We start from the raw sequence: 15,345 nt of genomic DNA, 5'->3' as shown, positions 1-15,345 counted from the left end.
CAGTCTTTAATTTTGACCCTAAGAGTATAAAGGTAGTATACTTACTTGAGTAAGAACAAAGCAATGAATCACTTCGACTGTACTCCATAAACCCAGGTGGTGTAAGGAGTCATTAAACGAACAGTGTAGAATAGAGCCTTAAACATCAAGGTCAGGGTGTGTGTGTGTGTGTGTGTGTGTGTGTGTGTGTGTGTGTGTGTGTGTGTGTGTGTGTGTGTGTGTGTGTGTGTGTGTGTGTGTGTGTGTGTGTGTGTGTGTGTATTCTTTGGCCTATCTGCGTTTCACTGCATTTTCCACAGAAAACAAAACCCACACACATGTTTGGCTTTGAAGAAATGAAACATTTTAATATCATCAGTCTTATGAAAAAGAAACAACAACAAAATTCTCAACAAAGGTAAATATATATTAATGGTTGTCTAAGCAGCGTTGCTCACTATGCAATACTTCTCCCTTCCAACGGTATGTACACACCAGGACACAAAACAGGAAAAACAAACATCATGAGACTGGATGGTAGACTGTTTAAAGGGGGATGTCTACCTAAATGGCAACCCATACGATACAGCCACTCCTCTGGGGCACTTTGAGACCAACGAATAACTGATAATAATAATAAATAACCCGGTCTTCTCATTACATTGCCAGTTAAAATACGACAAAACCCTGTTCAGCCTCGAACAATCCATACGCGGTATAATGTTTGCAGTAGGTCTTCTATCATTAACAACGTCTAACACATGCACCTGCATACGATGAGTCTGTGTCTATTAGAATCTTTTTTTTTTTTGAGGTTGCCAGGTTTGCACGGTATCCCCTCTTTACAAGCTTTTTAGAAGCTTCCACCCACTGCTTAGTAAGGCTTTGCCTTTCTGCTAAGCCTGCATTCATTCTAGAACAGCATAGGATCTGGAACATAAATAAAATAAACACTTCATTGAGGAACTCTGTTAATACGCGCAGTAACTTATGGTGGCGAGAGACTGTTTGGCCCAGTTATACGTATTAGTCCCACTGGATGTAAAACTATACATTAATGGTTTTGACCACATCTTCCTAATAATAAAAAGGAAAACAAAAACAAAAAAAAGGTACAGACTATGGATCCCAAAGGTGTAAGTCAGCCTCTTTGAGATAATAATCGTCCAAGATGGGGTAAGCAGGATTGACACGTGACCAAGTAAAATTGTACCTAACCACAACGCCAAAGCCTCAGCTGGTGGTCTCTCTCTCACCCACACACACACACACACACACACCCACAGGTGAACACCTCACCTGCTCCGGGCTTCAAACAACGCCAATACCATCTTCTTCTTCATTCTTCACAAAGTCAAACGGCGGTTCTCTCTGATTACGGTAAATACAAACAAAAACACAGTTTCTCTAGAGCGTACTCGATTCAAAACGCAAACAATCCAGGCCATACTGCTCCAGATTGTTCACTGCGCCTCCTCAAACGTTTCCAACAGGGGGCGGCTATAGTGCAGCCAGCGGGACCCGATTCGCGGCCCTGCGTTCATTCATTCAGCCTCTCGCTCCTCCTCCTATAATACACACAACACCAATTCACTCTCCAACCTCTCTCCAACTGGGACTCGCATCACACACACGCACACACAAACATGTCCGACCACACTCCTATTCTGAAGTAAAGGTAGTTTTAAGGAAACAGTAATACGCACCCATAGCATAATAGGCTTACCCTGAACCTGACCCCCCCCCCCCCTCCCCCACCACCCTCACCCCTCCCCCACCACCCTCACCCAGCTCTCTCTCCTCCAGGTAGCTCAATGCAGACAGCCAATGGGATGCGCCCTATCAGAAGCGGGAGCATACAGAGGAAGTGAACAGTGAAACAGCAGCGCACCAAATCGATTTTTCCAATCCTATGAAACGTTGTTACGGGAGGAAATCATCCAAGCGAGAACGTTTGGGTGCACAACGGAGTGAGGAACTACGCTTCGATGCCATTTTCTGCCACTACCACCCTAAGATATCCATCTTCCAGTAGAGTAGGCCGTGAGCCTGTAGGGGGGGGGGGGGGGGGGGGAGGGTCACCATGACAATTCTTTGGTCAGTAGTTCGAGGTGGTTCTACGCGTTGCTGTCAGTTTCACAGATGACAGTATGAGACTTATTTAACATCCGGAGGCGTAGGGGGGATTGAAGCAGTGAGAGAGTTTGGGGGGGGGGGGGGGGGTGGTATCCTTAGCCACTCGATTAACACTATCGGTTACCATCAGTTACATTTAAGATTCAGTATTTACTCTTAAAAGGCACTTTGCATGTTTTTTATTGAGCTAGGAGTGTGATTGACTCTTGCGAAGATTATACACACAGACTATATTTTTCAAACATGTAGAAAATTGTTTTGCAAGCAGGAAGGATCCCGTCAACGAGTGTTTTGAAACAGGAAGGAACCGGTAGAATATTACCTTTGAAACAGGAAGGAACCTGGACACCCTTATTTTGAAACAGAAAGGAACCTGGACACTCTTATTTTGAAACCGGAAGGAACCTGGAAACTATTATTTTGAAACAGAAAGCAACCGAGATACTATTATTTGGAAACATTAAGGTGACCTGTCGACTATTACTTTGAAACAGGAAGGAACCTGGATATTTATTCTGAATTGGCGAGGTCTACCCGGTAACCAAGAGAAGCAGAGCCAACCCTGATCCTGATTGGTGCGTGACGGCGATGAGGTTGGAATGTTTCTCCCTTGACACAAATCAAACCGATTCGACCAGGGGTCGATATTGGCAACAACAACACTTTTGACAACCCGACGAAACGTCAAACGCACCGAAGCTAAACCTCCTCACCAGACGGGTCAGTTTGTCTCAAAGAAGGTCTTCCTTTTCTGAGACAAAATAAGAACAACCCTTACATCTTTTAACGTACCCCTTCTGGGGGTCAACCCCTCCGCCCCGCCGAGGCTTCACGTCTGCGTTTACATGCGGCGGCGCTGAACAATCACAAAGGGAGACCCGGGCCTGCGACGGACGCCATGGTTGGCCCTAAAAACTAAACAAAACCAGGGCGGGGCATCTGCACTCCTGAAATGCGAGCGAGGGATGCGACTAGTCTAGGGGGGAGAATGGTCGTTGGAGACGTCGGGGTTAAGATTGCGGTCAGCACCAGCGAAGGGGGGCCGACCAGCCCCCAGAACCCTGTGTCCGTGGTAAGTCTGTGTTCCCTGGGGTGGGAGGGCGGGGGTGAGTCGGGCGGTGCTTTAAGCCTTCCCGGCCTTCATGTAGTTTGGGATGGTGCCGCGCTGGGTGAGGCCCTCGAAGCGCTTGTAGGTGTAGTTGAGGAACACCCAGTCCTTGGACTTGAAGTCCGGCTCCGTCACGTTGGTTGCTTAAAGAAACAACGACAAAAAGCGGGAAGTTACGGGATGCTATGAATCCGGTCGCCTCAAGGGGGCGCCAGACACCAGGTGAATAACCTGAAAGGTGAACGAATGCGGGCGGTGAGGTGTGCGAACGCACCAGGCTGGAGAATGTCGGACTCAGGGAACTCGTCAAAGTTCGACGTGTCGTCGATGCTTTTGATCTCGATAGAGATGGCCGCCGGTCGCTCCCTGCGGACGATCAACCAGTTCAATTTATAAAGAACGACAGAGATAACAAGATTCAAATAATTCACGATGTAAGCACTCAGATACCAATTAAACTACTATGGTCTCATTGCCTAGTAAGTTAATTCACAACTGCAGCATACTCTAACTTTAATATACAACTGTAGCCTACTCTACCTTTAATCCACTACTATTGCCTAATCTAGCTTTAATTCAATGCTATTGTCTACTCTACCTTTAATTTAGTCATGTTACATAGTACCCTAGCTTTAATTCACAACAGACAAGATGAACAGGTCACCTGATGTGTTCCCAGTCGACGGACTCAAAGAAGGCGTGACCCTTGATCTCCTCCACACTCACAGCGCCGACCCGGTTCTCTGCGTCCGTGCAGTACCTGGGACCACAGAACCCCCCATCAGAACCCCTGGATAACCAGACCCCCAGGAGACCCAGAACCCCTAAGAGAACCAGAACCTCTAAGAGAACCAGACCCCCAGGAGACCCAGAACCCCTAAGAGAACCAGAACCCCTAAGAGAACCAGAACCCCAGGAGACCCAGAACCCCTAAGAGAACCAGAACCCCTAAGAGAACCAGAACCCCTAAGAGAACCAGAACCCCTAAGAGAACCAGAACCCCAGGAGACCCAGAACCCCTCTAGACCCAGAACCCCTAAGAGAACCAGAACCCCTAAGAGAACCAGAACCCCAGGAGACCTAGAACCCCTAAGAGAACCAGAACCCCCAAGAGAACCAGAACCCCAGGAGAACCAGAACCCCTGGAGACCCAGAACCAGAACCCCTCTAGACCCAGAACCAGAACCCCTGGACGAACTCTGTACAGTATATGGACTAGTTCTGAAGGCCTGTTATTGTTTGTTAAACTTTACACACACAAACACACACACACACACACCTGAGGATCAGGTCCTTGGCTCTCTCTGAGATGGGGACTTCAGGAGGAAAGACCAGGGTCTCCTTCCAGTTCATCACCTTCCTGTAGGTCTCCTGGGGCGTCTCCGAGCAGAACGGGGGGTACCCTGCGCACGCACACACACACACACACACACACACACACACACACACACACACACACACACACACACACACACACACACACACACACACACACACACACACACACACACACACACACACACACACACACACACACACGATTAATCCTCAGATGTTGCTTCATCTATTGATGGCTCTCCTCCTCGTCAGTCATTCGGTTGATACTTTGGTATCTGAGGGATGCAGTCGTTAAGTCTGGAGCATAACTGACCTGTCAAGGCTGAGACACTTCAGCCATGAATCAAGATAAGAAGTCTGGCGCTACTGTTTAGCTCTTAAAGCAAAAAATATTTCAGCTAAAATGTCTCTCCCTCCATCCCTCCCTCCCTCTCCTTTCCTCCCTCTCTTGCTCTCCCTCCCTCCCTCTCCTTACCTCCCTCTCTCTCTCCCCCTCACTCCCTCTCCTTACCTCCCCCTCTCTCTCTCTCTCTCTCTCTCTCCTCCCTCCCTCTCCTTTACTCCCTCTCTCTCTCCTATCCTCCCTCTCTCCTCCCTCCGTCTCCTATCCTCCCTCGCTCCCTCCCTCTCCTTTCCTCTCTCTCTCCCTCTCCTATCATCCCTCTCTCCTCCCTCCCTCCCTCTCCTCCCTCCCTCTCTCTCACTCTCCTATCCTCCCTCCCTCTCCCTCCTCCCTCCTTCTCCCTCCTCCCTCCCTCTCCTTTCATCCATCTCTCTCTCCCCCCCTCTCCTCCCTCTCTCCCCCCCACTCTCCCCCTCCCCCTCCTTACCGATGAGCATCTCGTACATGATGACCCCCAGCGACCACCAGTCACACAGCTTGTTGTAGCCCGTCTGCAGGAAGACCTCCGGGGCGATGTAGTCTGGGGTCCCCACCGTCGAGTAGGCCTGGAGGACGCAAGGAGAGGAGAGGAGGACACACGGAGAGGAGAGGAAGAGACAAGGAGCAGAAGAGGAGAGGATGAGACAAGGAGAGGAGTGGAGGAGACAAGGAGAGAATAGGAGGAGACAAGGGGCAGAAGAGGGTGGAGGAGACAAGTGGAGGAGACAAGGAGAGAAGAGGAGACAAGGGGCAGAAGAGGAGTGGAGGAGACAAGGGGAGGAGTGGAGGAGACAAGGAGAGGAGAGGAGGAGAGGAGAGGAGGAGAGGAGAGGAGACGAGGACGCAAGGAGAGGGCGCAAGGCGAGGAGACGTGGGGAAGAGGAGAGGAGAGGAGGAGACAAGGAGACCAATGTCATCAGGATGACATTATTACCAACATAATAACGAACACTTCAATGCTCCTATGGTTCCAAAATGGAGCCATGTGACCTCATGGTTTACCAGCCCAATGTAACCCTGGTGAAAGACTGGAGACAGGAAGTCACTCAGCTCCACGATGCCCTTTCAAAATAAAACGCTGAGAGAACGTTTTCTCACCAGTTGCCTCCGGTTCTTCTTCCAAGTCTCCGCTTTCCTCTTGGAGTTCATATTTTGAAAGGCTGTGGGTTTAATAACAGATAGTCAGCAAACGGTAAGAAACACGGTCCACACTTTTACCAAAGTACAAGCGTCCCACAGCTCAGACTGGGTTGAACTCACAGAAGTCGCTGGGCGGGTTGTGGGTGAGGTTGCGGTAGAACTCGGTGCGGTGGGCTTTCTTGAGTCCGGTACACAGACCGAAGTCCGACAGCTTGACGTGGCCCTGGGGAGGTGGGAGGGGACAGGAAGAGCTTCAGCGTGTGGACGGTCGTAACCTCTATTTACATCCTGTTACCTGTGAGTGTGTGCTAAAGCTTGCTACTGCCTCTGTCTTAACATCTGTCTGTCTGTATTCTACTCGCTACTCTCCATTCCGTCGGATGTTTTCAATTTTCCAAATCCTAGGTTAGGATGTGCAGAGCACATTTTCTTTATAGCTTCTCCAATTCTGATTGAATGCTTCGACTGCTCTCAGCCTGCATGTCGATTGGTTAGAAGCCTCTGGTAATGGCTCAGGTCCACAAAGAGGCAGTTTCTGAGCGCATTTCTGCAGTGGTTTCTAGCGAGGAGAGAGGGTATGCACCAAAGTGCTGGCATCGCCGCCCAATCACACTGGAAGTCAAATGTAGTTCCTTCGAACCCTCGGTGTGTGTGAGCCTGTCCGGGGGTCCTGACCCGGACCACCAGATCCCCGGACCCCCTGGTGTGTGTGTGGGGGGGGGTCCTGACCCGGACCACCAGACCCCCGGTTGTGTGTGTGTGGGGGGGGTCCTCACCCTGGAGTCGAGCAGCAGGTTGTCAGGCTTGATGTCGCGGTGGATGAAACCCAGCTGGTGGATGGAGTCGATGGCCAGGACCGTCTCGGCGATGTAGAACTGGGTGGCCTCCTCCGACAGGGTGTCCTTCTTCATCAGCAGGGTCATCATGTCCCCTGGGGAGGAAGAGGAGGAGGAGGAGGAGGAGGAGGAGGAGGAGGAGGAGGAGGAGGAGGAGGACAATGGTGGTGGTGAAGAGGAAGATGAAGGTGAGGAGGAGGATAAAGAGGATGAAGAGGAGAATGATGGTGAGGAAGATCATGATGGTGATGATGAGGAAGATGAGGAAGATAGACAAAACATCTTAGAAAGAGTAGGACCTGCCTTTCATTCGCTGTCCATTCTTCAATATGTCGGCCGTCGTATTGATTGATTGAGATTGACTCGTGGCACATCATTTCTGCCTGTACTCTTATATCAACCGTTATACAAGCCGTTTAATTCGTTTCTAATTTTGTTTTCGTGTTTGCACAGTTTCAAATTAAAACAGTATAACCCAAACCCAGTCCAGCCCCCGGAATAAATCAAAGTTCAGATTTGAAGTAATATTAATATTACAACTCTACACCCAACACAAACTAAATAAGCTACTGAAGACTGAGAGCCTGAGACATGAATGATTCAGGGTCCATCTCTTCAGTTAACCCTGAAACATTCAGTTGCCAGATACAAGACAGATGCTGTGTTAGCTGCTGTGCTATGCCCTTGACGACCGCATAGCCTGGATTCACTGTAAACAGTTATCTATAGGCTATACTCAGTCAGTGGGGTGATGTGTTTGAGGCTGGGGGGGAAGGAGGCGGGACCAAAGACCGTTAGGGAGGGACTATACATCTTACAATAGGGGTGGCCCTCCCAACCTCCTGGTAACAGGCTGCCCCCTATCAGTTTGGAACATTGAGGACTGAATTCAGCAGCTTTCCCCTTAGAAACCACAACCCCTGTAGACCCAGAACCACTCTAGACCCAGAACCCCACACCTGACACACCTGGTATGTGGACTAGTTCTGAAGGCCTGTTACAAAGCCTTCCCTGTCCGACGCTGTTGTTGAACTTTATCTGAACACACACACACGGGCACACACACACACACACACACACACACACACACACACACACACACACACACACACACACACACACACACACACACACACACACACACACACACACACACACACACACACACCCTTTAAGAGGGGACGGTTTCAGGTGGCGGGAGGAGACCTAGGCCAGGTGCTCACCTCCAGGCAGGAACTCCATGATGAGGTAGAGGTTCCTCTTGTCCTGGAAGCTGTAGAACATCTTCACCACCCACGCCCCGTCCGCCTCCACCAGGATGTCTCGCTCCGCCCGGATGTGAGCCACCTGGGGGGGGGGGGTAATGAATGGGGTGAGGAAGGAGAGGATGAGGAAGGAGAGGATGAGGAAGGAGAGTTATTCAGGGGCCGAAGAGTGTAGGGGTAGAAGTGTTCAAGATTCAAGATTCAAGATTCAAGATTCAAGATTCAAGATTCAAGATGCTTCATTTATCCCGAGGGAAATTACTGTGCAACAGTTACAATACAAAGGTGGGAAAGTAATACAGGGTTGGAGTCAAAATAGATAAAAAAAACGGTAATAGAAATCAATAAATATGAAATATGAATATATTCCGGACCCCTGCTAAAAAGGTACCGGGTTCGATCCCCGATGTCGACAGCAGTGTAGGCGTACTTAAAAGGGGTAATGTCAAGCCTTTTCCTTACCGTAGTGACGTCACAATTGGGCGTGTAAACATAGATGTAGGCTGGATAGATCTGTCTACCAGCCTACCCAGTGGACTGAAGCAAATGTTGCTCATCTATCAAGCACACATCTAGGTGGACACGCCCACTTGTGAGGTTTTCAAAAGGGGCTTGTAAAGGCTAGTCACACTCGCACCGCTATATCAACCCTTTAAACAAGAAGCCTTATCTGGGTTTACTGTAAATCGCTTTGGATTAAAGTCTCTTCTGAATGAATGAGTAGAAAATACAAGTCTTTCTTTATGACGTCTCTTTGGCTTGGTTTGTGTACAAGCAAGCATTTATTACGGAGTCCATTTCTCCTTCTGAGACGCATGAACTTGGCAGCAATCATTCATTGTGGTTTCCCGGTCTCCCCGACAACATAAACGTAATCTAAAAATAAAAGATATTCTGACCGCAGTCATCAGTAACGTTTTACCGCCAAAGGAAGAGGGATGTGCCCACCTGCTCCTTCTCCAGCATGTCGGCCTTCCTTAAGATCTTCATGGCGTAGATGTGTCCCGTGTCTTTCTTCTGCACCAGCCGCACCTGCAGGGGGCGCCGTTTGACCATCGATCAGCGGATCTCTATCACATAGGTGGAGTGGCTTTAAGATCGCACTCATTTGTATCATTTACAAGTAATACGGGACATTCAGGGGATACACGGATGAAGAAATTAACACTCTAATTATTCTGATGTAATGGATTTGAGTGTGGCCACTTTCATTTCCTGGTGCCTTTAAACACGGTGTGTGTGTAGGCAGATCTGAATAAACGTGGTTATGTTGATCAGCGTAGGGTTAATACCAGGGTAAACAAACACCACATGTTTCCCTCTGGCCAGCCCGGTTACAGACCCATGTGTTTAACAGCCTTTAGCGCCAATATAGAAAGTGACAAACAGACAAACGGACAAAGAGAGAGAGAGAGAGAGACACACAGACAGACAGACAGACAGAGAAAGACAGAGAGAGAGACAGAGAGGTAGAGACAGAGAGACAGAGACATAGAGACAGAGAGAGTCTGAGAGAGAAGGACGAAATAAAGAGAACTTGGTTGCGAGTCTCGTTCCTGCCAGGGGTCATAGACACCAAATTAAGCCAATGCTTGTCATTAAAAATGGTTTAATGCTTTCATCAAACCTCAGCAGTTTACCAGATGTACTGAATATAAAGTGAATGTACCGAATATAAACTATAAAACTATAAAAAGGGGGACCAGGCATTTATGGCCAAATTGACTCTTGTTCAGAGTCTTAAAGCTTCTCCGGTCTGTTCATTTCAGAAACTTGCTTGTGCATCACTTAGCATTTTTATAGTTGCTCTCATATTGATTTTATGATTCGATTTCTCCCTTCTTCGCTTGTAAGTCGTTTTGGGTAAGTGCATCTGACGAGGGACTTAAAGCAGCCGACCAAATGTGGACACCCAAGAAGGGGGAGGGGCCTGTACGAAAACGGGTACCTCTCCAAACGCCCCGCGACCTATGACCTTCAGGGACTCAAAGTCGTCCAGGCCGAGACGCGTCCGCTTCAGCCGCAGGAACTCTGTCTCCTTACGGGCGTGCTGGGAGCGCCGCATCACCTTCTGTACCATGGACACAAAGACGCGCACACACACACACACACACACACACACACACACACACACACACACACACACACACACACACACACACACACACACACACACACACACACACACACACACACACACACACACACACAGAAGGACACACATACACACACAGAGACACATGCGCGCAAACACACAGAGGCACGCAAGCGCATACACACGTACGCACACGCACAGACACACACAAATGCAAACATACACGTGCATACACAAACACAGAAAGAGCAGGTTGTATGTAAATAGTTGGCTCAAGATTTACATTCCCATTGTCACACTGTTGGAGCTGAATAAGTTTACCTCGTCATCCAGTAAGCCTTCATCATCCATCACCTTCTCCAGCTTCTTCTGCCTGTGAAAAAATAAATAAAATATTTTAAAAGCCGTAAAGAAATGTTCATCACTTCTAGTACGTCATCCAGCCTGCGGTACTGCATCCACGGGACTATTTATAGCCCAAGGTTCTAGTAGGAGGCTGGGAATCCGCTGCCGAAGTTCCCTAAAGTGCAGCGGTGTATAAAGTTTGACATTGCATATGCAGTGGTACTGCATTGTAGCCAATGCAGCCTTTGGCAGAGGCTCTAGATGAGATAGGATACGTCTACAGATGGCAGGGATCCGATGACAGGATGTACATGAAGGCAGACACTGAGGTCGGTCGGCATAGGGAGGGGTCATCAGAGGACACCGGCGAGCCAGCTATAGGGTGGGGAAGGTAGCGCTTAGCTATACGGTTAGCATCAGGGTCGCGGTTGGCCACACTCTTTAGGATTAGCCACAAGGTAAGCTTTGAGATTACATATGGTTAGCTTTCAGGTAAGAAGCATAGGGTTAGCTATCTCCAGTTCGATGCTCGAGAGATTAGATCTAAGGTTACAGATCGTTAGATATGGTTATGGTCAGTGACTAGTTTTGAGTTGGTCAGGCGAAGGCCCTGAAGAAATTGCTCTTTTGTGTACGTACACTACTGACTAGGTTGAACATTGCAATTCGATAAGGTAGGTAGGATGACGTTGCGGTTAAAGCAAGGCCAAAAGAGACAGAGACAAAGACAGGGAGACGGACAGAAAGAGAGAGTTTGTTTTGTTGATGTATATGTCACCATTATGTGTACCTTTTAATTTATAGTGATGAGTGCTGTATGAATGCTGGCTGTCTCTATGTTAGTTACATGCCTAGGGACTGCAGACAAAGAGTAGTTATTTTTACAAATTCTGGCATATATACATGGTGTATTTTAAACAACAATGTACATAAATATGCATGGTCCCCATCAAAATAAACCAATAAATAAAAGGACCTGAGATGCATCCAGATAAATAACCCCTCAGTGAGAACCGTGAGCCGCTAGGAGGCTAGGCCGCTAGGAGGCTAGGCCGCTAGGAGGCGCCTACCTCATCTCCCGCTCCTCATGCTGTGTGAGGAGGGTGCTGTAGAAGTTCTCCAGCGTCAGCTTGGCCACGGTCACACGCTCCCGCGTGTGGTTGCTCATGGGCAGGGCGGCCGCCGTTGTGCCCCCCGTCATGGCCACGCTATCCTGGAACCAAACAAACAAACAAACAAACAAACAAACAAACAAACAAACATGTCAACAACCAGCAGCAAACACGCGATACAGCTAGCTACAACCACGACAGCCCGCAGAGCGGAAGGGAAGAGTCCGGAAGCTTCCGGCTGGTTTGAATCCCAAGGGCAGAGCAGCAAACTGTTTCCCACACGCGGACACTCAAGGGGGGGCTTCACACTCCAGGTTTACAGAGGGTACTCCAATACCACAGTCCGTAATAGTGGTTTTGAGAGGTGTGTTTAAGGCGCAGAAGTAGTGTCAGGATTTACTGGATAATACCGTCGTCACAAGGCAACAAAATGTCGAAATTTTGTTATTAAATAATTTACCTCTTGATATCCGTTTTATCTTGTTAGAAATTTTCAGACTTCAGTTTTTGCTTTGTGTTATTTACTGCAATATCATTTATACACCTATAACCCATCTGGCTTGCCGGTTAAAACACTTCAAAGCCTCTTTTTTCAGTGTTACCTTTAACGTAGTGACTGCAGTTAATGGGGTTAATGTAGTACTGTCTACGCACAAGGACAGCTTTATCTTGAGATCAAAACCAATACATTATAGATAAAAAACATCATACAAGAGAAGAGACAATGGGCACATTGAGAAAGTAGAGCGTGGGAGCGAGAGACGGACAGACAAACCGCAAGAAGAGGAGGCGGTCAATCAAACCACAAAGACTTCCATCCTCACAGGCAACACTTCTTCATAAGTCTCAGGCTAAACCAGCAGTCATCAGGGAGCTCCCCACACAAGCAAAACACAGTATTGACGACAACACGCTAATGTGAGAAACACTCGTCGGAAAGCAGCCATTCAGGTGGGCCGGGGTGATGATGACCACCTCTGAAAACAGAGCATTACATCACCGCGGGCACAAAGGCTAGATTAGCCACGGCGGCAGAGATAAGCAAAGGCAGCCGACTGCAGATAGATAGCGCTGTTATGTCTACCCCTGCCCGCACCCTCTCCCTCTTCCCTCCCATTTCCCACCAATCACCCGGGGGGGCCCGCGACACTTCCTGACCCCCGGGTGGGCACTCATCATCACCCACTCCGTCTCTTGAAGTTCACTGGACGTTTTTGGGCGCCTCGGATTGGACGTCGTCGTGACCGATCTCTTGACCCCTTGAGTGGGTGTGATGACTAAAGCGTCAACAGTTTCAGGGTTCCTGGAGACGATTTACAGCCCGACAAGCTTTAAGTCTCCCTAGAAGGGAAGGGAGATGCCACCGTGACCCGTATACAAGACCGAGACAACAGCCAACACACAACTGAGAGCAGGACAGAGTGATGAAAGCATCTGGGATGTTCTCCTGAATGGACTTGGTTTATACTAGGTAATGAAGAAGCGTTTTATTTTAGGAAATAGATGACAATGAAATCTTAAATTGAGGATATAGCATCCACTGAAGCACAGGTCTTTTTCATAGACTGTCAAATTAGACCAATAATTGTAAACATGAATGAGACCGCTGTGTTTACAATTATGTACCGTGTGCAGAGGCTATTGACCACTTACAGTGAGGTCAACAAGAGCGAGAGAGAGACAGACAGACAGGCAGGCAGGGTAACCATACCAGACGCTAGTCAGACCAGACGCTAGTCAAACATTTCAAACATTCGCTCTGGTTTCCTTGTTCATCACACACACACACACACACACACACACACACACACACACACACACACACACACACACACACACACACACACACACACACACACACACACACACACACACACACTTCCAGTACCCTCTCAACTCATCGGACTGCATATCCACACTCTTCGAAAATAGACAAGTTAGTCATTCTAACTTTACCACACAACCAGATAAACACTGGGGAATGCATTGAACGCTTTGTATTTTAAAGGTCCTCTGAAGTCTACGGAGGACCAAACACAGGCCTTACATGGGCAGCGCAGGAATGGCTCCTGTTCCCATGAGCCAAACCAGAGGCTGTAATTGTACTTGACTTTATTTAGTGTGATCATTAATAGAGTGTTTGGGGGGGGGGGGGGGGGGGTACCATTATAGTCGTCACACTGCGGCGACATGATATTTATACCAGACTCTGCAAACTTAGTTGACATGGGTGTCTCACAGTGAGACAGAAGTCTAGTGATGATGATGTGATCAACCAGTTGGTCGCTTTGCTTTGTCTGGTAGTATAGTCAATTCTTATAACCCGTAATCAACACAAGGTGCTGTCATCATTAGGATATTACCAGCACACCTTTCTGAAAATACATTATATAGGGTGTGGAAATGTCCTCCATAAAGACGCATACACCGACCAGAGCACCAGGAGACAAGAACCCATGGCACTTATGACAAAATAAAGCATTTATCAAACAGTAAACACGGCGTCGGACCCCAGCATGCAACTGGACTGGTTTATAAATAGAAACTGAATCACATGCATGTTAAACATGCACGTTATACATGCACGACGTTATGCACGAGTCACGACCACCAGCAAGTGATCATAAGCCACATACGTCAGCGGCCAAAGCCCCTCCGACCCCGTTCATCACAAACCACGTCCCCTCACTGCAGGGGGCTTCAAACATCCATCCTCCGGACAGAATACACAAGTTCCTGTAATTGGGCAGCGATTCCATTCGGAGGCATTCACTGTCTGCCGATTGACATTCCCCCTGCGTCCCTGCAACGCCGTCGAGACAACAAACACACCGACACACCGACAAACAACGCTGTGGGGACATGTCCTCAGTCCTACCTCCGTGTCCGGCTCCAGGGTCCCCGATTGGCTGGCAGCCAGCCCACCTTTTCAGTGAAAAAAAAAATCTGAATTTGACCAATTTGAGGCAATTGTGTCCCGAGGAGGGGGTCCAGTCAGCGGCTAAAGCCAACCGCGCCACTGCCCAGTAAAATAGTCCATATTAGTTAGGAAAACGACGACTAGACATAGCTTGTTGTCAGTGACAGCAAGCTGCCCTAAAACAATGTAATAATCTCTTTTGACCTCGTTTGGAAATACCCTGACCTCGAAATACGAGGCTTCCCTTCTCTAGAATAAAACGAACGCCGCTGCTGCTTCCTGGGAATGGATGCGCTCGGCAGACGCTCCTGCCACGCAAGAGCGTACATAGGATTGACAACGTACGGCGCCAACGAGGGAAGAGAACAGGGAAAGCGACGCTACAGTCGGCCAATCAGGATGGAAGTTGAGGAACCATAAATCCGTCCAATATCCATTGAGAGGGCTCAGATCTCCCTTTGCGTTTGGAGACGCCTACTCTGCGACTCCGGCTGTGTCTGGTCTTCTCAAATACTAGCTTCACAGAACATCTTTGACGCTGTATTAATACGTTTAAGTGTGTATTGAGGACGTTTATATGTGTTTACATTTCCTGAAACCTGATCTCATTTATGAATTTTCTCAATAGTAATGGTAAGAAAGATTAAAGGTTGCCGCTCTACTTATCTACCTTAATTTTATTAACTGGA

The 15,345-nt window shown here is 48.3% G+C and overlaps 1 protein-coding gene across 1 annotated transcript; it reads right to left on the bottom strand.

Moving 5' to 3' along the window:
- Positions 1–1,766: 1,766 nt before the first annotated feature.
- LOC130381512 (serine/threonine-protein kinase 38-like) lies at positions 1,767–14,968 on the bottom strand. Its single transcript, XM_056589156.1, has 14 exons — positions 14,615–14,968; positions 11,695–11,837; positions 10,601–10,652; positions 10,133–10,255; positions 9,133–9,216; positions 8,143–8,266; positions 6,860–7,014; positions 6,204–6,306; positions 6,042–6,103; positions 5,392–5,509; positions 4,503–4,626; positions 3,888–3,983; positions 3,498–3,589; positions 1,767–3,366 (listed from the first exon to the last, which is right to left on the bottom strand). The coding sequence occupies exons 2-14, from the start codon at positions 11,823–11,825 to the stop codon at positions 3,239–3,241; spliced, it is 1,392 nt and encodes a 463-aa protein (XP_056445131.1). The 5' UTR covers positions 11,826–11,837; positions 14,615–14,968; the 3' UTR covers positions 1,767–3,238.
- Positions 14,969–15,345: the final 377 nt, after the last annotated feature.

This window comes from Gadus chalcogrammus, chromosome 4, assembly GCF_026213295.1.
Source record: "Gadus chalcogrammus isolate NIFS_2021 chromosome 4, NIFS_Gcha_1.0, whole genome shotgun sequence".
In the NCBI taxonomy this organism is placed as follows: domain Eukaryota; kingdom Metazoa; phylum Chordata; class Actinopteri; order Gadiformes; family Gadidae; genus Gadus; species Gadus chalcogrammus.
Note: the sequence above shows the minus strand (reverse complement) of the source record. Positions and strands in the feature narration are given on the sequence as shown.

Coding starts and splice junctions, on each gene's coding strand:
- LOC130381512 (XM_056589156.1), bottom strand. CDS start 11,825: ATGACGGGGGGCACAACGGCGGCCGCCCTGCCCATGAGCAACCACACG. Junction 7,015..8,142: donor CATGGAGTTCCTGCCTGGAG/GTGAGCACCTGG, acceptor CTTCCTCCCCAG/GGGACATGATGACCCTGCTG. Junction 6,104..6,203: donor CAACCCGCCCAGCGACTTCT/GTGAGTTCAACC, acceptor TTAAACCCACAG/CCTTTCAAAATATGAACTCC.